Source organism: Micropterus salmoides, unplaced genomic scaffold (genome assembly GCF_014851395.1).
Source record: "Micropterus salmoides isolate LMB-PRFRI ecotype aquatic unplaced genomic scaffold, ASM1485139v1 Ms_hic_scaffold_21, whole genome shotgun sequence".
Lineage (NCBI taxonomy): Eukaryota > Metazoa > Chordata > Actinopteri > Centrarchiformes > Centrarchidae > Micropterus > Micropterus salmoides.
In genome coordinates this window covers 14,955,357-14,982,074 of record NW_024041262.1, presented here as the reverse complement: position 1 = coordinate 14,982,074, position 26,718 = coordinate 14,955,357, and the positions used below count along the sequence as shown (strand labels likewise).

The 26,718-nt window shown below is 40.3% G+C and overlaps 2 protein-coding genes across 7 annotated transcripts in view; one reads left to right on the top strand and one right to left on the bottom strand.

The window, feature by feature from the left end:
* ccdc186 (coiled-coil domain-containing protein 186) overlaps positions 1 to 13,050 on the bottom strand; it is a 33,373-nt gene extending 20,323 nt beyond the window's left edge. For 2 of the 3 annotated variants that reach the window (XM_038735766.1, XM_038735768.1), the window contains exons 1-10: positions 12,630 to 12,787; positions 9,936 to 10,917; positions 9,500 to 9,626; positions 7,960 to 8,088; positions 4,994 to 5,206; positions 4,352 to 4,471; positions 3,446 to 3,550; positions 2,653 to 2,751; positions 1,039 to 1,125; positions 810 to 952 (exon numbers count right to left, since the gene is read on the bottom strand). In XM_038735766.1, the coding sequence (XP_038591694.1) occupies positions 810 to 952; positions 1,039 to 1,125; positions 2,653 to 2,751; positions 3,446 to 3,550; positions 4,352 to 4,471; positions 4,994 to 5,206; positions 7,960 to 8,088; positions 9,500 to 9,626; positions 9,936 to 10,897 (1,985 nt within the window). In that variant the 5' untranslated portion in view covers positions 10,898 to 10,917; positions 12,630 to 12,787. Of the gene's footprint in view, positions 1 to 809; positions 953 to 1,038; positions 1,126 to 2,652; positions 2,752 to 3,445; positions 3,551 to 4,351; positions 4,472 to 4,993; positions 5,207 to 7,959; positions 8,089 to 9,499; positions 9,627 to 9,935; positions 10,918 to 12,629; positions 12,788 to 12,952 lie in introns of those variants that run through there. The other variant, XM_038735767.1, reaches the window with a different exon arrangement.
* Positions 13,051 to 13,306: 256 nt separating this feature from the next.
* Positions 13,307 to 26,642, top strand: tdrd1 (tudor domain containing 1). 4 transcript variants are annotated; one of them, XM_038735764.1, is made up of 25 exons: positions 13,307 to 13,323; positions 13,674 to 13,838; positions 14,054 to 14,091; positions 14,212 to 14,272; positions 14,712 to 14,826; positions 14,979 to 15,045; positions 15,167 to 15,244; positions 15,347 to 15,526; positions 15,655 to 15,798; positions 16,511 to 16,676; positions 16,815 to 16,898; positions 17,359 to 17,535; positions 17,626 to 17,733; positions 18,608 to 18,778; positions 20,262 to 20,519; positions 20,827 to 20,994; positions 21,501 to 21,608; positions 21,687 to 21,854; positions 22,782 to 23,132; positions 23,219 to 23,335; positions 23,438 to 23,566; positions 24,946 to 25,113; positions 25,247 to 25,504; positions 25,807 to 25,850; positions 26,050 to 26,642. In XM_038735764.1, exons 2-25 carry the CDS (start codon positions 13,682 to 13,684, stop codon positions 26,119 to 26,121), a joined length of 3,387 nt encoding a protein of 1,128 aa, XP_038591692.1. In that variant the 5' UTR covers positions 13,307 to 13,323; positions 13,674 to 13,681; the 3' UTR covers positions 26,122 to 26,642. The 4 variants fall into 4 exon arrangements, with proteins under 4 accessions (XP_038591692.1, XP_038591691.1, XP_038591693.1 ...); XM_038735763.1 differs by having other exon boundaries at positions 13,323 to 13,368; positions 15,170 to 15,244; XM_038735765.1 differs by having other exon boundaries at positions 13,323 to 13,368; positions 21,501 to 21,545.
* The last annotated feature ends 76 nt before the right edge of the window (positions 26,643 to 26,718 follow it).

The following is a 26,718-nucleotide window of genomic DNA, read 5'->3' as shown; positions in this document are numbered from 1 at the left end:
TCTTAGCAAAATCTAAAGCCCCCAACGTTATCACTGTCTGAACTGTAAGATAAAACTTCAGTCACTGTGTCCTACTGTTTTTAAAAATCTATTTAAAACAACTCTCATCATTTTAAAATACGCATAATTAGATTCTTTGGTAAGAAAAAAAAAAATGGATGACATTTGATAGGACTACTTCAAATCCCAAGGCCTTTCCCAGAATGGACTGTGGTTGCACGAGCGTAATTCACCTGGCCTAGTGTGTCATCCATCTTAACATTTTAGGACTTTGATTTTAGAGCTGTGGACATCACACAATGCTGACATTTATTACTGAAACATCGTAAAGCATACTGAAAACTAACGTCTCACATAGGCATCGGGTTGTTACAGTACATTGCGGTGAGTTTTATTCAGACTTTATGCCACTGATTGTTGACATTTACAGCAACGAAGGCTATGCCCAGTTAATTCAATATTGCAGCACAATGAGGGAGAGATTGCTACTGGCAATTATTTGTGCAGTACATACATATGTTGGAAAAATCATTGTCAGTAAATTTGTTTTACACTTGAAGCCATCTCCATCCTCCAAATGAGGCACTAAATGATGAGGCTGAGATGGGGCAACACCTTACAACAAAATACAGTATCCATAGCCTCTTTTAATGTACAGTATGTTGTAGTGCAAATGTATAGTCCTTTCCATTAGATGCTAGGCATGAGATCCTATGATGCGTATAATTGATTTTGCTCTAGTACACAGTTAAGTGTGTTAGCTTTTACTTGCACTGCTGTTCCTGCATGATCGGAGTGTGTGTTTGTACCGTTGATGCTGCTCCTGGAGCGCAGTGATCTCCTCCAGCTTTTCTCTCTGGCGGCCGATCTCCGCTTTCTGCCGGTTAATGATCTCCCTGTACTTGCTCAGCTCGTCCTCCCAGCGTGGACGCTCATCCTCTAGGCACTTTAACTGCAGGAACAGACTTATTAAGCGGAAGACCTCTTGATATCAAGTGCACACACGCAGATGTTCAAGCGCTTCTCTGTATGACAAACCTTGGTGCGTAGAGTATTAAGCTCATCCATGCCCTCTTTGTAACTCCTTTTCAGGTCATCCAGCTCTTTGGCCTTCACTCGGTGCACCTGCCAGATGCATTAAATTCTACGTTAGATATTTATCTACTGTTATGATTTTTAGACTGCTCATCAATTTTTATTTCTCAACATCTGAATTCTAAAAGGGTTATTCTAGAAGTGTTTTTTCTCTGCCAATTTATTCCTCAATTACCAATTCAGTTAAATGGTTTTCCCCATCAACTTAACCCTCAGTCACACAAAAAAAAAGAAAAAGATTTTATAGTAGCATCATTTCATTGCAGATGGATTTCCTGGGCAATCCACGTGTGGCATTCATTAAAGTTATTTTGCTTATGCACTCATTACGCAGATGTAAGCAAGGCTTAATAATGTTTCATCTCATCTTTTTAACAAAGCCATTAATGGTACCACTGCTAGTCAACTTTTCTAAGAAGCTATTAGTAGCCCGTGGTATCCAAGACAACATGCCAGTAATGGAGATGCAGGTAATTGTCCGGTCTCTGTCCTCTATTCACCCCATGCCACGCCATTTTAGTGTTACCAACCAACACAGTAACAGAAACTCAACTTTTTTTTCATAACTTGATCCAAACACACATACTAAAATAAACACACGCATGCACCAATTTCATCAGCAGGGCTGTGATATCTGGCAAAAATCAGACATCCTACATGGGTAAACCCGTCCTAAAAACAAACTGCACAAAGTGTCAGTGATAGACCTATAACATACTGTGTATCACCAATGGAAACGTTTATTGCTAAAAGAATGTTGGATACCACAGAGTTAATGTTAAATGTATTAATCTTTTTGACAAAATGTATGACAAACGTGAAAATGAAGTAGTATTAAATAAAACCTTTTTAGCTAAAATGAAAACATTAAAATTCAAAGTCAAGACCATTTAAGACTTCAAAAGCCTGATATTTGTAAAATATTATGGAATGGTGGCAACAAATGGGTGATTTCTTCTGGGTTGTTGTTGATTCGGAAACGCACAGCTTCATATTGATTATTTCTAGGCCATTTATTTTTAAGTGTGATTCCCCTCAGAACGGGGCAGCGAGAAAAACAGGCCATCGTGTTTGGATTGAGTCCATATCTGTGCTTGTGTGCATGCCTGTCTGCCTGTAGAGCCTATGTGCCAGTTTGTTACTCATTCCTAGTTAAGGCAATTACACCTCTCAAATTGATGGAAATAAATGGAAAATAAACATTTTTACTAGAAGAGCTGGCATCAAGACCATCAATAAAAAGACTGAATAATGACCCAGCAGAACTGAACATTATTAAGAACTTTTGAATTAATAGAAAACCTGTGTTACTCTTAATGTTGTGTTTCTGGTGGGGCGTCACATAGATACAAACAGAAACAAAATTCACAGATAAGCATGTCTGCAGACCTGCAGCAAGCATATAATGTTGGACACGGATGTTTACAGTAATGCTACTTGTCTTCACATACTGTCCCACTCATTGGCCACCTTAAGCTCATATATACACACACTGATGAGTTCTTGTGAATACGTGTGTGTAAGAAAGTGTTTGTATGTGTGCACAGCGGTTGTCACCTCTAATTGGTCTGTTTGTTCCTGCTTGTGTTTCTCCAGCTCTCCTTTGGTCTCCCTCAGTTTAGCATCCAGCTCGTTGGACTTGAGTTCCTCCGATTCCTGGAAGAGAGAGGAGTAGAAAGATTCAAAAACAACACAACAAGTGGTGTGGCAGGAAGCTGAATCAGTAGTGAAAGAGGAGCTGACATAAAAGGAAGGCTAACCTGAAAGATAAGAGATATTTATGAAATATAAGACATGGGGAAAAAAGAAGCAACTGATAATGACAATTAGACACCGAAATATAATTCCAATATTTGCAACAAAAGATACCTGGAGGTAATTCTTTCCAACACACAGAGAAAACTTAGACAGCTCTTTACTACCATCAAAAGGTACAAATGAAAACTGCCGTTCCCCTTAAGCAGAATCAATCATGTTCTTCAAGCATCTTTTCATATTCTACTAAAGCAAATATTGACAAACTGTCCATATATGTGAGCATATAGTATGAGATACAGCTGAACATTTTCTCATCTCATGTGACCACTCAGATTTGAATTAAATTCTAAAACCAATTGGTTGGTTCACTCAGAGAGCAGGTTAACCGAGTGCAGTCTCAGATTTTGACACAACTTGTGACGCTGCCAATAAAAACAAGCCCGTAATCTCTATTTACATCGATTCCGTGCTCACAAATCCAGACATGCACTGTTCAGTGCATGTAGACATGCAGACAACACATATGTTTTGCATTTGTCCACATTCTTGGTCTTGAGCAAATTAATACTTCTATGTGATAAATTTCACAGACCTGGTAAGTTCGGATCATGTCCTGGCAGTTCTTGCGGATCTGTTCAGTTTCTTCTTTGGCCTGAGCCAATTTGGACACGGTCTCCCGCAGTTTGTCTTTAGTTTCCTGCACATAGATAAACATAAACATGCGTTTGTAAATATGACACCAAAGCCTTTCCATTGATTTGTAAAAAGATTCCTGTTTTGTGACTTTTTTCTGGCAAATGCCTACATGTACAGAGTGATATACACACACGCATCAACCACTCAAACCACCACAAAGAGAAGCATTAGTGGCTCATCTCCGGTGGCCTTGAGCAACTACTGAGTTTTTGCTTTTCCCTCTGTTTATAGTGGTGTATTTGCTTGGAGGCAGTAAAAAAAAAAAAGCATTATTTTGTAATAGACATTTTTAAAAATAGCAACAAATGTTGATGATTATTTCCTTACAGGATCATTACTGTACCATTTTCACCCCATTTAATTTCGCCTCTGAATCAAAAGACTCACGTTTTTTATAGAGCAGCTACAGACAGAATGACTGAAGGGGATGTCATTTGTATCCCGGAAATACTTAGCAGGTGCACAGACTAAATTAAGAAATGCAATATTAACAAGAAATGATGTTCTTTCAAACTGATATGAGTCATGTATACTGGCTCTGCACTTTGTGTAGTCAAGGGTATTAACCAAGTAAATGTGTACATTTTGCAATGCCAATTCAGTGTTTTATTTGAAGAGAATTTAGTTAAAGTAATTAGTAAGGAGTTCAAATACAGCATTCTCAAAAATGAGATAAGATCAACAGTCCTCCAAGATATTTTATACGCAAAGAAAAAAATATTTCCTCAACATACTTATTCTCAACATGACTGCTTGATATGTTTGACACAAAATAAATACATAAACAGCACAGTTATGTTACCTTGTGTACATCCACCTCACTCTTCAGTTTGTTCTGGGCCCATCTGACCTTGATAAGATGCGAGTTAATCTCCTCCTTCAACTTTTCCACCTCTCGAGTCAACCTGCCAACCTCGCCTTCCTGAGAGAAGGGTGAAGTAGGAACAATATGAGAGGCAGCAAATGGATCTTTGGCTGAGCTGAGGTACTTAAACAACTAGCTTTGATGTGTTCCCCCTGCTAATTCCCACGTATTTACACAAAGCAAGTTCCAAGTTGGGACATCCAACATACTGCTGAGATAAGCCTCAAACCTGCGTAATAAAGACTAACAGGATAAAATCTATATGCACCAAAGAGCGTTTGTATCAGTTTCTCAAAGATGCATATAGATATAAAGTATAAACATTACAGTGAAAATGACTTCACATCAAAGTACAAACTCATGTGTGTTTGTGTTTTTTTAGGTTTTTAATGTTTCTAGGGGCAATTTATGCTAAAGTCAATCTTACCACATAAAGCACACTTCAGTAAGGATGGATGGATACATCATTTAAGTTGTGTAATGTCTTTGTACCGTACAGAAGAGTCTTTATGTCCTGATCTAAAAAAAATAAAAATGTCAATGCTTTAACAAGGCACTTACAACTCACACAGTAGTTACCTTAGCATCATAGAGCTGCTGCAGCCGGCCTTTCTCCTGGGCCAACTGGTTTCCTCGGAGGGCCTGGCGGTCTACCTCCTTGGTGGCTTCCCTCAGCCTCTTCTCCAAACCCTCCTTATCCCGCCTCAGGTCGAGGGCCTCTTTCTCCCCTCGCACATACTTCATCACCATGGCCTCCTTCTCTTGGCGTGCCTCGTCACACTTCTTGTTCACCTGAGATGATTGTTTATATCATAAGACAGGTTTACATAATTTCCCACAATTCAGTCAGTGAGCTGCTTATACTGGTAGATCTTTAAGAGGACCACATGAAAGTAATGGTTCCCTTAGGAATCCCTAAAAAGGAAATGTTTGGGCCCCTCAGACTGCAGGGACTTCAACCGGGACTGGTACAAGTAATGAATGAAGGACAGTTGGATAGATGGACCCTCTCGCATTTTAACGAGGAAGGAAGACAAAACTGCTGACTTACTGTATGTCAGCTTGTCAACCTTTTACAAATAAAGCCGACATGATTCCACTTGTCAGCAGTTCCACACCATTTTTCTGTTGTCTTATTTCTCTGTTGCAACTGTATTACTTCATTATTTTAGTACAAAGAAAGTAATGCACCCAGGCTTCCTTAACCCCTAGGATTTGCAGTTTTGTATACTAAGAAACTAACAATTATCTTGCTGCTGATATAATTAAACATAAAAACATTTATGGGTGCATATTTCTACAATGAAAAACATCAGAAAGATCAGATTTTTGAGGCAGTGTGTTTTTGCTGGAAACCATCAATCAGCCTAGCACTTTAAGACCAGGGGCACACCGTGGTACACCTATTGTACGAACACCTCATGCTCAACCTGGTGGTTCACTCACAGCTCTCTCTACTGGCCTCACACCGGTCTGTTCATTCCTCATACCAACGAGATGCTCATGTGTCATTTCTTACTTTGTCAGTTAACAATTTTATGCTCCCATCTTCATTGCGTGCTGTAACATTTTGGCCTTTCAGGAGAGAAAGAGAAGGATGGAGAAACTGTAACAGTTGCTGTGTTTGCATTTGTGTGTTGAAGAATATAACAATAAAAATACACTCAGCAAAACAATAAATGTCCTCTCACTAACAACTGCTTTTATTTTCAGCAAATGTAATGTGTAAATATTTGTATGAAGATAAAAAGATTCAACTACTAAAACACAAACTGAACAAAGTTTCACAGACATGTGAGTAACAGAAATGTAAAAATGTGTCCCTGAACAAAAAAGGGTCAAAATCAAAAGTAACAACAACAGTGCAGGTGTTGTCACATGATGTCTGCCACTGCGACGACAATCAGCTGTCCTTCCTGTCTCTCTGGAGTGCTTTCTTAGGCATCTCACAGTATTGACATTGCAATTTGTTGACCTGGCAACATCGGCAGTCCTAATGCCTTTTTTCAGCATGCCTAAGGCACGCTCACACAAATGAGCAAGGACGCCGTGCATCTTTCCCTTGGTGTTTTTCAGAGTTAGCAGAAAGGTCCATTTAGTGCTCGTAGTTTTTATAATTGTGTCCTTAACTGCCTACTATCTGTATGCTGTTAGGGTCTTAACGACTATTCCACAGGTGCATGTTGCATGATTGTTTATGGTTCATTGAACAAATGATCATTCCCCCCTAATATTGCAAATCATATCGCAATTGCAATATTAGTCAAAATATCTTATTAGTCAAAATATCTTTTCAAAATCAGGCATCACATTTGTGTGCATTTTAAATAAAAACCAATAACTCAACAAAAGAAAGGAATTATCAGTTAGGTGGCACAGCGTTTCTATAAAATTACATAATCAAATGATTCAAACCTCAGAGGAAACAGCTGATTAGGACTGGGCCATCATCTTAATACAAGGGAGGACTGATATGAGGGAAGGGCTTAGAAGAGACGACTGAGTGCAAAATCTACCTCATAATATTCACTGAACAGTGAAATTAAAAATTGTTGAGTGTGACAAAACTGTCAAGAGAAAAGTACCCTATATAGTTGCAATCAGGTGTGCAAACTACCGGATGAAAAATGTGCTTTCCTGCACAATTCGCTTAACAAGTGATTAAATCTGCAAAAACAAGAGTTTGGTGTGCAAAGACCCTGACCGTTCAGCTGCTAGTTTTGTGCAAACGTCTTCAAAGATTTAAAGAACAATTTTATATGGTTACATAGGTATAAACTCTGCTTATATATAGAGATACTACAGATACTGTATAAGGAGATACTCTGCAGTTTGTGTGACGGTGATGCAGCAAATGTGGCCAAAACTGTAGGTCATTTGTCTCAGTGAGATATCTTTGACCACAGGAGATGTAGTCTCATGATGTAGGTCATGTCAATATATCAATGATAAACAGTGATTATCCCATACCTTCGTATGTCCAGAATATATCCCCAAGGAACCCTTAACTGTTTTTAGAAATTTTGGTTTTTGCATCTTGTCTTCCACTTTCACCCTCAGGCAGCTGACAAGCCAACAGCTCTGACTCCAGCTCATCCAGCAGTGACTCCTGTGACAGCGAGCGCTGGATCTGGGAAATAAGCTTTCGGCTGCAATCAGTGTCATAAGAATATCTTAGAGAATATTTATCATCTATAGCCAAGTATCTCAAGTTTTTCCCCCTCAACCAGCCAGGAAAGGATAGTACATTGCTATAGTTTCCATATTATTAATATTATTTTTATCTAAAGACATAAGGGATTCTGGACAAAAACTGAAGTTCCCAAAAACTAGGAAAAAAAATGCCCTATATTGATTTTTTTTTTTAAAGTAAAAACATTGTGAGTTAAGCGACAAACTCTGCCTTAGTTTCACAAAAATGAGGACATTGAAGCAGCCTAAAATGGAAAAAAAACAGGTATGCAAATAAGGGTCAGACTGAGGCAAAACTAAGTTGTATGAGCGGCATATCAAAGACTCTCACAGTATTTGAGTCCCAGTTATACCTGTTCTAGCCGGTAAGTCATCTCCTTCTGCATCTGCTGGAGGGCAGCTTTGGCTGCCTGATCCTGGTGAATTAGTTTATCCTGCGACTCCTTCAGTTCTTTCAGCAGCTCCTCCACCTTGCCCTCCAACTGCAGAAACAGGGAGTGTACAAGGTAAGCAACTTGTTGGGCAACATGTACTGTAAGCCTGGGCCACACCTGGGCTAACCTGATTCACAGGATGAGGCCTGATACAAAATGTTGGAGGCAAAAGAAATTTAGACAGCACAGAAAGAGGAAGGCAGTTTGGCATCGCTCTATTTCTCAAAATCAGATACACTGACTAATATTGGTTTACGACACTAGGTGTATGTAATAAAAATCCCTCCTACACCCTTTTGCTTGCACAACGTTTAAACAAACGCTGTTACCAAGAAAGCTTGAATCAATTATTGTTCCTTTTATGGCAACGGGGAGGCTAGTGTCCAGTGAATAGAGAAGTACTTGTGTTTTAGAGTGCAAAGTAGATGGTAAGCTTTGTAAATCAAAGGGTAGGACACACACACACACACACACACACACACACACACACACACGTTTTAATGCTAGTAATCAGAACTATGTGTCCTTTTCTTCTCCCACCAGGCAGCTTTGTTTGACTTCCTTAATTAGCAGCCATACAGGGCTAGACTCCACATTTAACTGAATTGAAGTGTCACCGTGATCGGTGCTGCTGCATACCATTTGCCCTCTAGTTTGTCGTCTAATTGTGCAAAAATCAGTACAGACTAAAGTCTTGCATTTTAGAAGAGAGATATTAAAAGGGGCCCTGCGATGGACTGGCGACCTGTCCAGGGTGTACCCCGCCTTGTGCCCGATGTCAGCTGGGATTGGCTCCAGCCCCCCCGCGACTTTGTACGCAGGATAAGCGGTTGGCGATGGATGGATGGATATTAAAAGGATGCTCCTACTATTCTACCTATGTACCGGTAATGTTTTAATTTTTTTTTTTATTTAGTTGAAACCATATGAATGTTGATTGCATATTAGTCTATATTTTGGATGAGGAAATACTATAGTTAGTATTAACACACATTTTTGGACGCCAATATTTACCAGATAACATAATGAGGTCGAGAGCAGTGCTCAGTGTTTGTATCCAATTTTAAGGCTGCTGTGGAGTAAAGTTCTTACTTCTTTTAAGCTGTAACTGTCCCCAACACTGAGCATTATACAACATAAATGATATTTGAATATTTGCAAAAACGCAGGCGATACGTGATCACAATCAGCAACAAGTCAATGTCCGGCACAGGCAGGAAGTCAGACGAAACATTGCACTGGAGCACTTCCTTGTTGGTGAAAAGCATGGTAAACAGGCTTTCATTGTTTTCAAAGATGTATAAAAATAACTTGGAGAGCCATGCATGACAAATACAGCCTATTATTTCAGAATGTTCTCTTTTGGACCAAGGGAGTGATACAGATCACATCACTTGTATTTACAGTAGTGCCATGTGACCATGAACAACATAACTAGACCATAGAGAATGAAACTTACCTTTTTAATGGTGGCCATGTGCTGCTTTTCTGTCTCTGTCCTCTTTTTCAGCTCTTCCCTCATGTTGTCCTTCTCTGAACAGATACCCAGGATCAGCTCCTGATGCCTCTTGTTCTCCTCAAGCAGGCTATATACACAGATGCATGATGTCATTTTAAAAAAAAATCTTGTAAATCAGCTTAATCAAGACAGGTTTATTACAATGAAGGTGAAAGAAAAAAAAAACAATAGCAATTAGCAAGTAGGTTAATCTCTTGCTAATCTGATGCATTACATTGGAAGCTAAGTACTGTACAAAAAGCAGTTTAAAATGATGTGATGAAGGTGGCCTAGTACATCATCTATGAGCTACTCCAGGCAGCAGATACACCAGAGGCAAGGATTAATCTAATAACTGACACCACAGTTGATTGTAACTGACAAAATAGTAGTTTACCTCTGAATGGCCTTCTCCTGCTGTGCATACTTGTATTGCACACACTTCTCAAAGACCACCATGCAGCCGTCTTGGTCTGTAGGGAGTCCATTGACAGGTGGGCTCCCTTTCCTCCCACCTCCACTTTCACCCTCAGGCAGCTGACAAGCCAACAGCTCTGACTCCAGCTCATCCAGCAGTGACTCCTGTGACAGCGAACGCTGGATCTGGGAAATAAGCTTTCGGCTGCAATCAGTGTCATAAGGACTTGACAAGGAATGTGAGGGGGCTGAGATGTTGGCACTGGTTTGTGGGCTGGAAGCAAGCGAGGAGCTGACAGTGTCGGAACTGGGGGTTGAAGGGCCATTAAAGATGCCAGATGTGGTTGTCGAGTCGGTAGGGGAGTTCTTGGAAGCGCTTTTAACCGATGAGGATGACAGACTCTCAGCTGAACCACTATCATCAGCAGCCGATGGCTCTGTGGAACAATCTGTAACGAAGACTGATGGCTGCTTGTTGCCGTTTGGAGTGGTGGCATGACAATGCTCCACTTCATCAAAAGTCAATGAGTTTTCTATTGTCCCTTCAAGAACAGAAGGAGAGCTTTCTAGTACATCACCCAAGGTGGTGACTGGGTTCACCAAAGCTCTGCCAGTCTCATTTGAAAGGGAAGTTATCCCACCTTCCATGGAAACTGTACTGCCATCACAGCTGCTATCAGCACCCAGTTCACTTCTCTCTACATGTTCCTGATACCTTGTTTGATCTTCAGACTTTGTGTCTGTTTGAACATCTGTCGTAGTCCTGATTGATTCACTGTCAAGCTGTGCTTCATCTTTTACCTGACTGTCCTTTTCTGCCTCATCTTCTACGTTAGATGAGCTGCTGTGAAGCTGGTTCACTGGCTGTGATCCTTCCGACACAGATTCGACCTCAGATCCTTCCATCACGTGTGTATCTGAGGCAGGACCAGGCTTCTCCATGGTCCCTCTTTTGTTCAGATCTGGACAGAGGAAGAAACAGATTTACATAAATTTTGTGACAGCAGCCTAAATGCAAGAAGCATGTCACCAATACAGCTGCCCTGTGCTTTGTGTGCTTTGTGCACATTGTGCCTTCCTAGTCATGAGGTACAATATAATCCTTGTGTTGAGCCAGGAAAAACCCTAACATTTCAGACAGTGAGGAACAAACAACTCAAAGATACTCCCAACAGACACACATTTAATTAAATCAATCAATCTTTATCTGTATAGCACCTTTCATACCATGTAACACAAAGTGCTTCACAGTAAAAAAAATAATGCCACTTAAATGCATGCTTTGACACACACTAAGATGTGGTCTGCTCAAAACCTGTGACATAGTTACACTTGTTGTCCTGTAGCACTGAATGTCATACAACAACTGATCGGTATTCAAGATTATTACACAGCCTCACTGCAATCATCTTAAACATCTAACACCATTCAGAGGTCATGTTAAAACTCAGTTGGGAGGATCTGACATTTGTGTCAGTCTAAAAGGCAAAGAACTGTACAATGCCTTTTCTAACTGTATTTAATATGAAGCAAGATCAAAAACTGTAAAGCGTCTCCTAAGGTCTGGTTCATGACAGAACTTAGACATGTTTCCATTCTCATGTTTACTTTCATGATTAAGAAATACAACATTTATGAGCTTGCACTTTTCTTGTCCACTTTACCTTAGGGAAATAAAGTAAATAAACTAGCCACTAGGCCTCTGCCCACTAAAACCATAGTAATAAAGTAGCTCTGTCTGAAACATTCAGACATTCAGTCCCTTGGAGTGAAAATGGCTTTGTTGTCAGCATCTACTGTGTTATTAATCGCTCAGAGATCACTGAGAATTGATGGAAGCAATGTAAACTTAAATACTCCCTGAGTTATTGTCTTGTCTGTCTATGTAATGGTAGAGGCCCCTTGTTTTGTTACAAGAAGTTTACTGATCAAAAATCCTCTCAGCACCATTTGCCACAGCTCTTATGTATGTATATATATATATACATACATACACACACACACACCATTCTCCCTGTACTCTAGTTGTCCCCCTTCTGTCCTTTTATATAAATGGGATCGTTATTTTAAGAAGCCTTGTACTTACACCATCCTATTCTGATAAATGAAACATAGCTATTTAGAGCAACACAATCAAGCGTCTCACGTTAAGCAGTGAAAGCACAACAGCTAAAACAATGCAATGTTGTTGATACTCTTGTGGCAGGTGTTGTGGCAGGTGCCATAACAACTGTCAAAATGAGTCAACGTAATTTTAGTAGCCAGGCTTACTGAAACACGCCCTTTAGGTTTCTATGCATCAGTGTGTAACGTTGGTTAGCAAGCAGCAGGCCGATGTGCCATTTTTTTGTATTTACAGCCGTTTTCATTAACACTTTCATTTAACGTTAGCCCTACCAATGACTTTAGCTCGCTAACGTTCAACGTCAGTTGGCCCACAAGGAACTAGCGTAAAATACAGCACAGGCTAAAACACAGCAAACTAACATTGGGTGGTTCAAATGGATTTAACGCTAAACTGCAGACTGACATATTGCATGGAGGCACTGCTTACCTTAGCTAGCTAAGCTAACGTTGATAAGAGAGGCGTTAGCTTAGCTACAAGTACAGCCCGTTCATACTAACGCTAACATCTAAAATAGATGATAAAAAATATGGTTATATTTTCACCCACCGAAATCGTAAAACCCATGGTGTAGTTGAATGCGGAGACAACCGGGATAAGAGTGAACTTTGAGCTTTCTGTCGAACCAGCTGATAGCCTCAACAAGTCACTTTGATATGACACATCAACAAATATGGCTACTGCGGGAGAAACGACGAGGGGATATAAACCAATCAGAGCCCGCTGAGAAATGACGTTTGTCTGACGTTAAAACACGACAGGTGCACCTCCACCTTATTTTTTCTATAAAGTTAAATACAATAACAAATAGTACAAACACCAGTAAAGCACATTAAATACCACACATATGGCTCATGTATTAGTTTACTTACTTATAAGATTACTTGCGGCCCATATATGTTGTGTTGATAAACCAAAACTAAAAAATATTTTTCAGTCAACATGCCTGATTTTATATGCCAGGTACCGTACGATAAGGATATTACGAAGGCATGGACATTAATTGATTAAATTCATTTTCAGCTACTAATTTATTAATGAAAAATAACTAAGCCTATCTTGACCCCCATACGGGAAATTCCGTAGTTAAGAATAATGACAAATTCAATTTAAAATGAAATGTAGAGATTCTAATGTAAAAAGAAGTACGAAATTGATTTAATTCTGACCTGTTGATCTAGCTGCAATCGACGCTACTGCGCAGGTGCTACACTAATACAGCATTACAGACACGTGCGCTCAGGTAAAATAGTAACCATGGAACAAAACCCAAAAAGTAACGTTATAGGTATATTCATTTGTTTGGGTGTATTTATATTTAGTTTTGTGTCGTAGCATAATATTGTTTAAGTTTGTTGTTGTAAGTTTTGCTCATTTTTCACCTTTTGTCTTAGCTTGCTAATAGCTAACCAGCTAACTTAGCGTTATCCTTGTGTAACGTTACATAACATTTGCTGTTTCACCTTTGATTAGCTAGCTAAGAATGCAGTGTTTTTTAAGTGTAAACGAAATACTGTGCAATTTTCATGCTCACACGGTATTTTTTTTTTTTTTAAACTGTGTGACTTTACATAACGTTTATGTTGTTGACAGGTGCCGCCATGTACCGCTCACTTTCTCCAAATTTGGTTCGACCTAACCTGCCCTTGAGGAAGCCATCATCGAGCCCCGTGGCTCTTTGTGCGACGCCTTCTTCAAGCCGTCTCACCGTGCCCAATGCAACACCAGTGCGCCCCGCCACAGACGCCAGTGGAGACAGTAAATCAATGCCATCATTATCATACATCTAGCTAGACAGGTGTCCACTTTCGGACACGCCTGTCCGGCAAACCAGTCGTTTTTCTAATTTGGTCAACTGTCCACTGCGCACAGTAACTAAACAGCAAGAAAATGTGAACATGGTTTTAGCTACAACATAATTTTACTTCAGGACTTCTATTTTACCAGGTTCATTCTTCTTTTCTGTTTTGCAGGTATAATAAATTCACCAGTCAGCAAGGATACATCTGCAGTATGTTGCAGTTTTTTTTTTATCTTTGGCTATATTAATGTGGTCTGTAGAAATGAGAGTTTTTTTTCTTGGTGCCATTTTTCCACAGTGTTTTTTCTTCAATCTGTTTTGTCTTCATAGGTGTTAGGATCCATGCCACCAGCACTGACTGTAAACTTCTGCAACTACTGTGGTCAGCAAGGTAATATTGTCACCATTAGCTGTCACAACTCTTGAGGAGTATGTAAAGTTCCTGCAGCCACGCTTTATGGAGTGCCAAGAGTATACAAGCGTTCATCAACCTGCCCTCAAATTGCAAATGAAAATCAGAAGGAATATTTACATTGTATTAATAATCAGTAATGCTTCTTAAAAAACTTTGACTGTTTAGTCAGATGGAGGAAAATTAATGACAAAATTGATAACCTCTTTACATAATTTTCTTAACATGTTGGAAAATGACAGTGTAAAATTAATAAATGTGCCATGCCTTTATGTGCTGATTTGAAATATATCCTGACACTATGGTACATGGTATGCAACACATTTCCTTGTGGTTGTTTTGTCAATGTCTGCGTTCTTTTCAGCACAGCTCAAGTGCTTGTTGTTAAATTTCTAATTAACTAGTGTTCACTTGACAGGAAATTTTCGCTGCAAACGCTGCAAGAGGACGCCCTACTGCTCTGTGGCATGTCAGACAGAAGACTGGAATGCACACAGACACATGTGCAAGTCCTTTGATCCAGAACCTGCCAAGTAAGTTGGGCCAACTACTGAGTGCAAATGACAACTGCAACTGTTGTGACGATTTTATTAATACTAACAAAATCAGTCAGTTTCCTGGCAAAGAGTTGAATCTAATATATATGTCTAATAATGTGCACTCACTTGTATCTCTTAATCTAAAGAGAGATGGCAAAGGAAACCACAGTTTCACCTGTGACAGTAGACAGAGCTGGTCTGCTTGAGTCTAAGGTAATTGCAGTAATTTGGAGATCTTTGAATGAAAGTAAAAATCCAATCAACATTTTCGTGATTTTAAAATAACTAAAAGATTTGTGATGTTTTATCTATCCTTAATCTCCGTTTATTGAAGCAGGATGCTTCCAGCATCCAGAGGGTCTATTTTAAGGACTTGCAAATGGCTAAAATCATAAAGGGAACTGACATCCAGGTACAGTATACCCAGTTTGCCTCAACTGTAAAGACTGATCTACCCAATGTTGTTAAATACCAAAACTCAATGTCTCTTTGCTGTAATTGTGTGTGGTTGTAGGCGTCTGTTGTAGAGTACTACAGCCCTGGTAGATTTTTCCTTCTTGCCCAAAGCCCTGAGCTGCTAGAGGCTCTGCACAGCATCAGCACACAGCTTCAGAAAACTAACTGCAGCCCTTCAGTGACGACATACAAACCCCATGTTGGAGAGGTTTGCGCGGTTCAGTTCTCCTGTGATCTGGTGAGCAGAGGCCTTCTTAAGCAATTTGACAAGACAGACATTTTAGTATGTACATTTATGGCTCATTCCCTGGCTGTGCAACTTGTGCATGCCTTTTAATTTATATTTATTTTTTTGTATATGTGAAGATGTGGTACCGAGGCCTCGTCCAGACTTTGGCTACTGACCAGAAGACAGCTAATATCCTTTACATTGACTTTGGCAATGAAGAGAATGTCCCTGTGGACAGGATTAAGCCTTTGACTGCTAATATCCCGCCATTTTGTCCATGTGTAAGTGCATATTCACGCCACTCAAATTTGTTTTGTTTTTTGTATGTCCAATGTTGCATTGAGAGATGTCAAAATATACTTTTGTTCCATAGATATTAATAATGCACAGACAACAGTAAAGATCATAAATTTTCTAATAACACATTGTCTCCAAATACTAGGGCTGACCCTAATGTCATTTTCTAAGCCTCAAAGCTTCGATAGTAATTAACAGTGGATGGGGGGGTACATTTATTCATTGTTTAAATGTCTGTTGATAAGCTGGCAGAACAGCAAAAGAAGAAGAGATAACAGTAGGTCCCTGTCTGTGTGTGTTAGAGAGAGAGAGCACGTCGTTTTTAAATTCTCACAGCGTAGGCTAACTAAAACATTAAGTTATTATTACCAACACTTTGTTTTTTAACTGTCTAGGCTAGTAGACCCTAGTGCAGGACTAAGAGAATGAGCAGTTAGATAAAAGAGGAATATTTACTGCGGGATTGAAGGGATGGGAGATTGAGCCGGGGAAATGCGCAAGATTAGGTGCGTGCTGAACCGGGATGGTGGCTGCTTTGCAGAGCAGGGTGGAATCATTCGAATCTCAAAATTAAAAATCGAATGTGTACCCAATGATCGAATATTCGGGTCCAGCCCTACCTAATATATACCATTCACCTGTTCAATATTGTCTCATAGCTGGCATGATGACTCGCGTTGCCTCTATTACTTCCAGGCAATGGAGTGCTGTATCGCTGGGGTGGTGCCAGTGGTTGACAGGTGGTCGGGCGAGTGCTGTATTGCAGTGAAACAGCTGCTGGCCGGCAAGACTGTGACTGTTAAACTCGTGGACACACTAGAGGATGGTCGCGTCCATACTGTGGATATCCTGCTTTCCAATGGTAGGTGATATAGAGTTGGCAGTGCTGAAAACCAAGATCTGTTTATGAAGGGTGAAGTTTTATTTGTGATGGGGACACACAGGCAAAAGACTTGGAAGTTTAAACCCATTAAGGCGACTCTCTCCCTGTGTCTTTTAGGAAAGCAGCTGAGCACATTCCTCCTTGAGCACGGTTATGCAGAAGAAGAAATGGTCAATGTAATACCAACTGAGCAAGAAATAAGTAAGCCAGCTTCATATGTACTTAATTGTCCCATCTTCAATCAATCTGCAGCCCAGCGCTGTGACATAAAGGCAAACTGGGGAAAATCACTAGACATACCTGTTACACTGCATAGTCAGTTTGCCGAAATATGTAATATTGACGCCTTTTGTAGATATTAAGTCATGTAGGTCATTTAATTTCATACCCAAATATTTTACAGGTGCCCAAACACAATGCATTATGCATGCAGATTGTTAAGCATCTGAATTTGTTGTGTATTTGTTACAAATGTAGAATATTTAGAGCAGTTTAAGTCCTCTTTCTGTTATGGTTTGGGCTCCACATTTGGTGCTCTTAAGTCAGCGTTGCATGTTTCAATCCATATCAGAACCCCGGACAAACGGAATACTGGCATAAAGAGTTAAATATACAGACATTGTTGTACAACAATTGTAAATATAATGAACATATTCCTCAGATGCCATGGTGAGTGCATCCTTGGAAAACTTCAGGCGTCTCTCTGATGGGAAAGATGACAACACCTGGGCTCAGTCTCCAGAGCCACTGACACAGGCGGTGGGTGACTCCTTCACTGTTGTGGTCACCCACCTCCAGTCACCCGATGAAATTATTGTGCAGAAGGTGGAGAACGCTGGTAAGTAGCATTTGTTCTGGTACATGCAGCTTACAGTAAGCCTCTGAACTTTGATATTTATCATTTAACTTGTGCGCTTTTGGTTTACAGGAATGATTCAGGAGTTGCAGCTGAAGCTGCGGGAACACTGCTGTCAGGCTCTAGCCCGACAGAACTTCAGACCAGCCCCTGGCACAGTTTGCTGTGCCCAGTTCTCAGGTACAGCATAACACTTCGTGGTATAAGACTGGTTGGTTAATGAGAATGTGCCTGATGAAATGCCATCTGCTAAAGAAACAGAAATAAAATATTAGGGCTGTCCCTGACTAAGGATTTTCACAGTTGAATCAGAATTATCAAGTTCTGCTGATAGTTGAATCGTGTCTTTTTGTGCGCAGCGATTGTGGGCATGGGGGAGGGTTCCGCTTTAATCTTGAGAAGCAGCAGAGCTGCAGTCTCTATTCATTCAACTTGCACTGTAAATTTCCAGATAAACTGAGGCTTTTTGAAGACCCTTTTCTCTCTCTCTCGCTCTCACCTGTCATTCAGCAGTCTTGTGTGAGTTTTGCATGCATTGCTGTGCTGCCGACAACTACGTGCACGTCGCGGTTCCTCACGGGTCTATTTCAAGTAGCCGGCTATTTAAAAACGATAAAATATTCTTTGTGTGGTTCATCAATGGTGATTTATTTACGCACTCTTAAAAACATTTATTGAAAGTTTTATTCTTTTTACATGATTATTTACAGCATTAAACGTTGAAATTTATATTGGAATAGGCTGCATATTAACTTATTGGGAGAAAACTGGTAGTTCTATGTAAAATCAGACATTGAGCACCCCCATATCGCTGCGAAGTTTCAACTGTGAGATTGACAGTTGATCAGGCATCGAATCTTCGACTAATGGGGATCAGCCATACAAAATATAAGATTAGTGTATTTCTTTAAAAAATATTTTTTTGATTTGAAAATGCCTCAAATCTGAAAGGTGCTCCAACACACAAAATGACTCTTTGATTTTAAAACGATTCTCCATTGTGTTCCTTGTTAGACTTGTTTTGTTAATCTAAGCTCTTCTCGGTTTCTTCCAGAGGACAAGCAGTGGTACAGAGCTAAAATTCTGGCTTATTCGTCAGAGGAACGTGTCTGTGTGGGCTACATTGATTTTGGCAACTCTGAGGAGGTGGATTTAGGCCACCTGCGGCCTATCAGCACTTCACTACTGGCCCTGCCCATGCAGGCTATGCCTTGTGGCCTAGCAGGTAGTATATCAACTGTGAAACACATTTAAAGATGTGTAGTTTTCAGTGCCCTCTAGCAGTGAGGTTTCAGCGTGTGCTCATCCTCAAACTAGGGCCTTTCTTATTTCCCAAATTTGTGCCTCCTCGATCCTGTGACCCGGAAATAGATCTCAACGCGCCATCTTGAAGGACCTCTCGATTCCTAAAATGCACATCCAAGAGCAAGGATCGAGGAGACTTGCTGGAAGAGCTGGAAGCAAGGAGACACCGATGTGTCTTTTGCAGAAGTCTTTTCAGCTGCTGTGACATTTAGAAGAGGCGTGACATGCAGCTGGACCAACCCGTGGCCGGAGCAGGACTCTACAGTGTTCCTGTTGTATTCATTAATTATAATTATATTATATACAACTGCGCAATTAAACTTTCTGCCCTTCACCGTTTGTGTAGCGCCTCATAACACGCAGTTCAAACCGCATTCCTTAATGTCATTTCACTTCAATATCACTGATATTGTTTAATGTGATGTATTTGGATGGGCAGGATCATTAAAATGAAGACTGAATAGCAGCTGGTTGGGTGAAACGCCTCTCCAGAGACGCTGTGCACATTTACGCACTAGCCACAGCAACATATAATGATCTAATTAAAAAACTCTGACACTCCAACAGGATTAGCCAGGATCTAATGTTAATTCATGTTTTGTTTTCTGCTACACATCCAACAGGTCTCACACAATCCAGGTGCATACAGTAGAAATTTTGGAGTAAAGCAGCCATCCCCCTGATTAAAAAATGAGCTCCGTTTGAGAGTCTAAACATGGATTATAGAAGCTGCAAGTTTAATTCTGTTTCCTCTGTCCTATCAAGTTATTACTGCAGGGTGTTTGTTTTTTTTTGTTCCACGATATTTCCTGTCACTTTACTGCACGGATGGATAAATTTAAATTATTGACAGCATACTCTCATCATTAAAGTCAATCACTACTGCTGGTGGTGAGGTAAAATGTCCATACATGTGCTGGTCTCTAAATCTGATAAAATAATTAGTTAGTGGGGGGCGTTAATGCGTAGCTTATGAGTATTCTGTTAACAGTATAGTCCTGTGGTGAGTTTTAATTGGGGCTATATAAGATGGATGTTACCGTGTCATTTTGTAAAGGGACTGATGATGAAACTCTGACCTCATCAAGCTGAGGGCTCAAATGATCTCCAGTGTACAGACAAAAGGCGCTACATATAGCCCCTTTTTAAATGGTTAAACCTTACCCCAGTGTGTTTTAACTATTTGATGCTCTGTATTGAGTCAGATTGTTGCCTTTTATCCTTTTTTGTTGTCATTTTTATATAAAGGACAGGAATGTCACCACAAGGTTGCCTGAAAGAAATTATATTTGAGTAAAATTTTATATTTTACAAAAATTTTATAAAAAAAAAACACATTTGTCTTTCTGAAACAAGTTGTCTCTCACACCCTCTAAAGCGTCTGTCTTTGGGCTCCTTTCCAGGGGTGCAGCCTGTTGGAGAAAGCTGGTCAGAGGACTGTCTGTTGGCTCTGCAACGAAGGGTATCGAACAGAATCCTGCGTGTTGAGATCCAGGGAGCGCATGACGGCAAGGCTTTGGTGGCCATGATTGATGAGTCCAGCGATCCTCAGGGAAATGTAGCCGAGCTGCTAAGTGCTGGTGGTTTTGCTGCACATGCTCCTGTTGCCACCAGTAGCGACCAGCAGGCTGACCAGACAACTGCTGCTGTGGAACCACATGGTGTCTTAATCTAAATTACTGTGATGTGAAAATGATTTCAAATTCAAAAATATAAAACAGTAAAGATTATCAAATAGAAACAATGTTTTTTCCGTTTTATAGTGTTTAACAATAACAACCTTTTCAGGCTTTCAATAGTAGGTCATGCTAGTTTAACTGAAATGTCACAGTGTGCTATCCCATGTCTCATAGTCACAATTACTCTTCAGTCAGTGATGTAAGGGCATTTATGCAGCTGCTTGAACCACAGCTTTCTACTGAGAATTTTGTGACAAATGTCATAATTTTGTATTTATGAAATTCGCAGTGCCAGTGGGGAGCCGTGTTGAAATGTGCTCTTCAGTGCCTGACCCAGTCCCTGAGCCTCTGGTGTGGTCTTACACCGAGCTTGCCTGTGACGGCCAGACAGTGGCACTGCTAGCCACTGTCGTGGAGAACCCTGGAAAGTTTTACTGCTGCATCAACAATCAAACAGGTATTGTTGTTCCTTCTGCGTAGAGGGCCACCATTATTGCATTTTGACAGCAAATTAAGCAAATATTGGCTGATAGGAGGCACCATTATGATTACTTGTCCCAATAACAATGCTATTTTTTTTATCATACTATTACATTTTGGAGGATGTTAGGTATTATAATCATACATATATTACAACTGATTATCAGTGATATACAGTATGGTTGACTTTGTGGACACAGATTTATATTGACCACATAAATTTATTTGTCTTTCTTCAGTGTAATAATTAATCAGCTTTTTGGGACTGGTGTAGATTATTTGAAGTGTGTATATTATTTGCACTCCCAGAAGAATGCAAGTGACTTGAAAAGCTATTGGAAACACGGGAAGCAGTGTGTAGGATATTATACTAAGGTTATAATCATTTCAGATGTACACAAGGCTTAATATTTTGACACTTTGAATGTGACCTTTTCTCATGCCACTTGAAGAGTCTATTTCATGTGTTTGTGTGTGTTTCAGACCAACAGCGGCTGATAGAGCTGGGGACAGAGTTGAAACAGCATTGTGAGGCAGATTCCTCACCTTTTGTGCCCAAAGTGGGAGAGCCCTGTTGTGCTATGTTACCTGGTGGGGCTGTTTCCTTTTATTGATCATATCATCGTTTTTCGCGATTTAGTTGTACATAGTGCGCTTTTTACTCTCCAGGTGATGGAGCGTGGAGTCGTGCTATGGTCAACGAGCTGTCTGAAGACGATGTGTCTTTAAACTTTGTGGACTACGGTTGTACCAAGAAAGTCAAAAAGAACCACCTTCGATCCATTACATCCCAACTCCTGACCCTACCCTTCCAGGCAATACGCTGCTGGATCTCAGGTAGACAGAGAGAGAGTGTGTGTGTGTGTGAGAGAGAGAGAGAGAGAGAGAGAATGGGTGGGGGGGGGGAAGTGAATATAAAAGAGAGGGAAAATGAGTTTTCTCCAAGTGAACATAGCCATGTTTCCATCTAATTATCAAGCAAATTTTAAGCAAACTTCTGAAATGTCGCAAAAAAAAAGACGAATTAGGAACGTTTCCATCAGCTGGTTTGGAGCGAATAAACCAGGCTGTGCCAAGTGTAGTTATGTCAGAAGTTGACGCATGGCTGTATTAAACAAGAAGGTTGCAAACAAGAAATAGATCTGAGAAAAATGGAGAGAAGTCCTCAGAAAGGTGTTTCAAGTGGGCAGCCATGTTTCTGCGCTGATCAGGTATGTGAGGTAAGTGTTCGCTAAGACAGAACTTATTTGGCAAAGGTTTTTCCGTCTCCCATTTAACGCATTAAGGACAGAACCACCTCAAGCAAGCATGAAAACTTTTTGTGAAATCGAGGAGTTTTTTTTTCGCGTTTTCCATTTCTATCAGACTTCTCTAATGTGATACTTCAAAATGCTTATAAAAAATAATGGAAACACAAGTTATGACATTTAAGTAATTTCTGAAATTAAAATGTTTCTTTATTTTCCAGAGTATGATAACTCTTCTTTGGGGATTTTCTGTCATCTTCAGATATTCCACTGCTTTGAATACCTTGCAGAAATCATAAATCTGTCATATTTAAGGTCATGTGAGATCAAAATAGGGCATTATTTGGCATATTCAGCCAAGTGTTAGTTGTTAACACTAACGCTAATCCAGAACATGACTGAAAACGTGCATAGATTTGAGTAATATAAGATTTCCTGTTTTCTCAAATTTGATTTAAAAAGGCTTAAAACAAAGTCATAACAAAGTTTCTCACAAGGTGTGTATGTTTGGATTCAGGTGTGGAGCCTCTGGGGTCAGAATGGAGCAGTGAAGCCCAGGTGTGGTTCCAGTCTTTGGTGGATGGCGAGCAGCTTTCTGCACGTGTCCTTTCTTTCACTAAACAAGGCTACGGTTTGGAGCTGGAGAGCAGAGGGCAGAATGTGGCAGCTGCCCTAATTTCTGAGCAACTAGCCAAAGCTCCTGGAGCGATTCCCAAAGAGATGCGTGTAACCACAGGCTCTGGAGCCCTACACCAAGAGGAAATAAAGGAAAATGAGCACAGCCAAGTACATGCACAAGCCTCCAGCCAGACAGGAGACCGTTCTAAAGAGACCCCAACTAAAGGACTGACTGCAACACTGTCACAAGGTCAGCTAGACTCCCAAAGATGAAATGCAGTGGTTGATGATTTGAGGAGTCGGATTGAAGTTGTGTGTTGTAATCTATTATTTCAGCACCTTCTTTCCCAGTGGACTGGAAGACAGTAGAGCTGCCTCTCAACGAGACCTTTCAGCCTTGCTTTGCAGCTGTCGTCAGTCCTTCCCTCTTCTACCTGCTCGGTCCTAGCCAGGGTCAGAACACTCACTCTTGTCCTTGTCTGTCATAAGAAGATGCACAAAAGGTTGAAAAGCGGCTTCTCCTTCCTGTTCTAAGTTCTGTGTGGTGTTGTGCAGTGGACCAGCAGAAGCTCAAGGAGGTGATGATGGAGCTGGCTGCCTCCTGCAGCAACAACCAAGCCTCTTCATCCTCCACCGTCCTCAGCAGACCAGCTCCTGGGGCCGCCTGCTGTGCCCGGTTCTCTGGTGAGGAAGACTTATTATTCCATAAAAAATATTCCTTACATTATAAAAACATAAGTCCAGAGATAAACTTTATCCTATGGTCTTTCTATCACATTGCCAGATAGACATAATGAGTGGCTGCCCAAACTGAAAGTGTCAATCCTGGCTTCAATCACCTCCTCTGCTCATTTCCCCCCAAAAAATCTTTGACAAGCTTCTTTCTAGAAGTAACTGGCATCTCTAAAACCATCAGCTGTTGAACAGGCATGTAGTGAACATACAGTAAAAAGGAGACAGTGACAGAAGAAGCAAAGGTCTCCACACCACTGTAGACCTGACTTGATTTGAGTGAGCCTAGTTCAGTGTTGGCAAGCATTGCCTTGACCCCTTAAAGCCACTAGGTGTCAGACATGTTGATTAAAAGTGAATGACTGTCAGCAAGCTCCTGAATCCATCAGGTGTTTCACATCCTAACATAATATGAAGTAAAGTCTTTGCAAGAAATAACACAATTAGGAAAAAAAGAAGCAATGCAGCTTCAAGTCGAGCCATGCATAATAGCTAACAATATTAATGTTGAAACATCATCATAATAATATGTCTAAAATTACAGTTGCATTCCACTAGGTGGATTAGTTTTCACTTTACTTCAGGAAATTGCGTCCAGAGGTTAATAGATACCGGCAGCAGGGGAAAACCCCATCACTCAGGCAGTATCATTCCCACGCACCGTTTAATTATTCCAGACAAGAGACCCTATAAGGACAAACCAGCTGATCCATCATTGAGCTGAGGCACACACGCAGTCTGTAGCTATGAATTCCATTCTCTTATTCTCCCATCCCGTTTTTTTATGTTTGCTGTCTGACTGTGCTAGAGACCCCACCTGCAGTTGTTGCCCCTACAGACCTAAACTGGTAATTTAGTGTCTGCTAGTAGATATAATTACACAGCACGAGCTCAGCCAAGTGTAGGAGTGGCTCTTCTTTAAACACAGTATGCAACTACGGAGACTATAGCCGGGCATACATTCCGCAGATAACAACAGGGTCTGTTTTAATGCAGTTTTCAGTGCCGTCTGTAGGTTCTTAGCAGGTAAAGGCTCATTAGTTGTGTTTTTTTTGTTTGTTTTTGTTTGTTTTTTGGAAGCCTTGAATTCTTATGATCAACAAAATATGGAAGATTTATTTTACTATACAATCCCATTTTTAGTAAATTTGTTGAAAATAAATTTCATAGATGCATAAATCTATCAAAGCATTAAAATGCACAAAACACCCTCTGGAGGTTGGGACATGAAGGTAAAAACACTGTGAAAACATTTAATTTGGATCTGTTGGTGCTAACAAAACTGCCAATATATGGAATTCACACGTGGTTGGACATTTTCTTTTTCCCAGTTGACAATAACTGGTACCGTGCGGTTGTCCTGGAGGTCGGTGAGAATGAGATGAGCGTCATCTATGCAGATTACGGCAACAGTGAAAAGGTGCCATTCTCCCGTATCTTACCCATCCCCATGCACCTGCTGCAGCTTCCCTTTCAGATCACTCGCTGCACCCTCACTGGTAAGGCAAACGGCCTGTCGTTCTTGTCTGAGATTATTAAAAAACTTGACCACAGGTGTTCTTTGAAATTGCTGTGTGCTGCAGAATTTTACTCCCTCATAACACCCCTTTACCCCCGCTCCTCTGTTACTAGGTAAAGAACATTTCCCTGCAGTGATGCCAGAGGAAGTGCAACATATGTTTCAAAGCCTGCTGTTGGATGGCGTCCTCGCAACTGTGCAGTCCTTCGATGGCTCTGCTAACGTGCTCTCATTAACTCTGCCTGTTGAGAGGGGCGGAGGCCACCTCACTGCCATGATCCTGGATGCACTGCAGGCCACCGTCAAGGCCAGGAGTGATTCTGCAGTAAATACAATAGGATCTGACTGCCCCCAGCCCAAGATACCCGAGGGTTGGTCACAATTTTTGTTTTTTATATTTTATTTATATAATCAACTGATTAATCATCATCAACAAGAGCCCGGTTGGTTTATGAGGTACAGTAAGTAATGTATAGTAATATTTAGCTTTTCAGCAGATCCAGTTCAGAAAATCTGTGTGGAAATGGAGGCTCCATGTAAAATTAATATGTATGCTTTAAAACAAGAATATGATCAATGACTGCTTAACTTAAACTTTTGTCACACTTGTTGTACTACAATATGTTTGTGATGGATGGCATAGCATTTACGTGGCTTTCTTTTTGAATTCCAGATCCTCAGGCCTCTGGCTGCTGCTGTGTGAGCCTGAAGACTGAGGTCAGAGCTGGTTTCACTGTTTTTAAAAAGCATCTTTGAACTTGTTATTTTGTATTAATAAAGTGTTGGTTTTTAGTTTATAAAGCAAGGAGTTAATGATCATTTTTCACATAAATTGTAATGCCATACTTGTTAAAACATTATCAAATATCGATAATTGAGTGCAAATGGATAACATGTTTTTTGTTACCTTTCACAGATGGACCACCTGAAACAGTTGATGCAGCAGCAGATATCTCTCATCAAACAGTTACTGGAACAGATGAAATAAGATTGACCAAGTACATAACTTTATAGTTCACAAACTTGTTGCAATCTAGTATATTGTGTTTTTGTTTTTTTCCGGACCATGTTCATTTAAAACAAGTTAATTCTGAATGTGGCCTCCAGGAGTGGCCACCCAGCCTCTGATTTTAATTTGGTCAGCATATTTCAGAAGTTGCCATTAAGCTTTTAATTTTGCTTTTTAATTTTGTGTCCTTAATGCTAAAGGTCTACGCTGTTAAGGGTTTTTAACCTGTGGTTAAATTCAGTCACATTCTCACCTTTTTAGGTTTTAATATTCCTGGAGGTTTTCAGAAAAAAATGCTGAATGCACTTTTTGGGTTTGTTAAAAAAAATGTTCAACCTCAATTATCCAAGTGTGTTTTTCTCCTGTAAGTGTGCTGACATGCTATGCTTCCATCTGTTCCTTTGTTCAGTCCAAATCATCTGTTCAGTGGGATGTCCAGCCTGATTGATTTATGTTTGACATGTGTTTCAGTCTTTACATAAAGGGTTCTGTGACCAAAAGAATAGAGAATTGTGATGTTTTAGAGGGCTTTGTGCAAACCCAATGTAAAACGTTTTAGTACTTCACAATACAGAT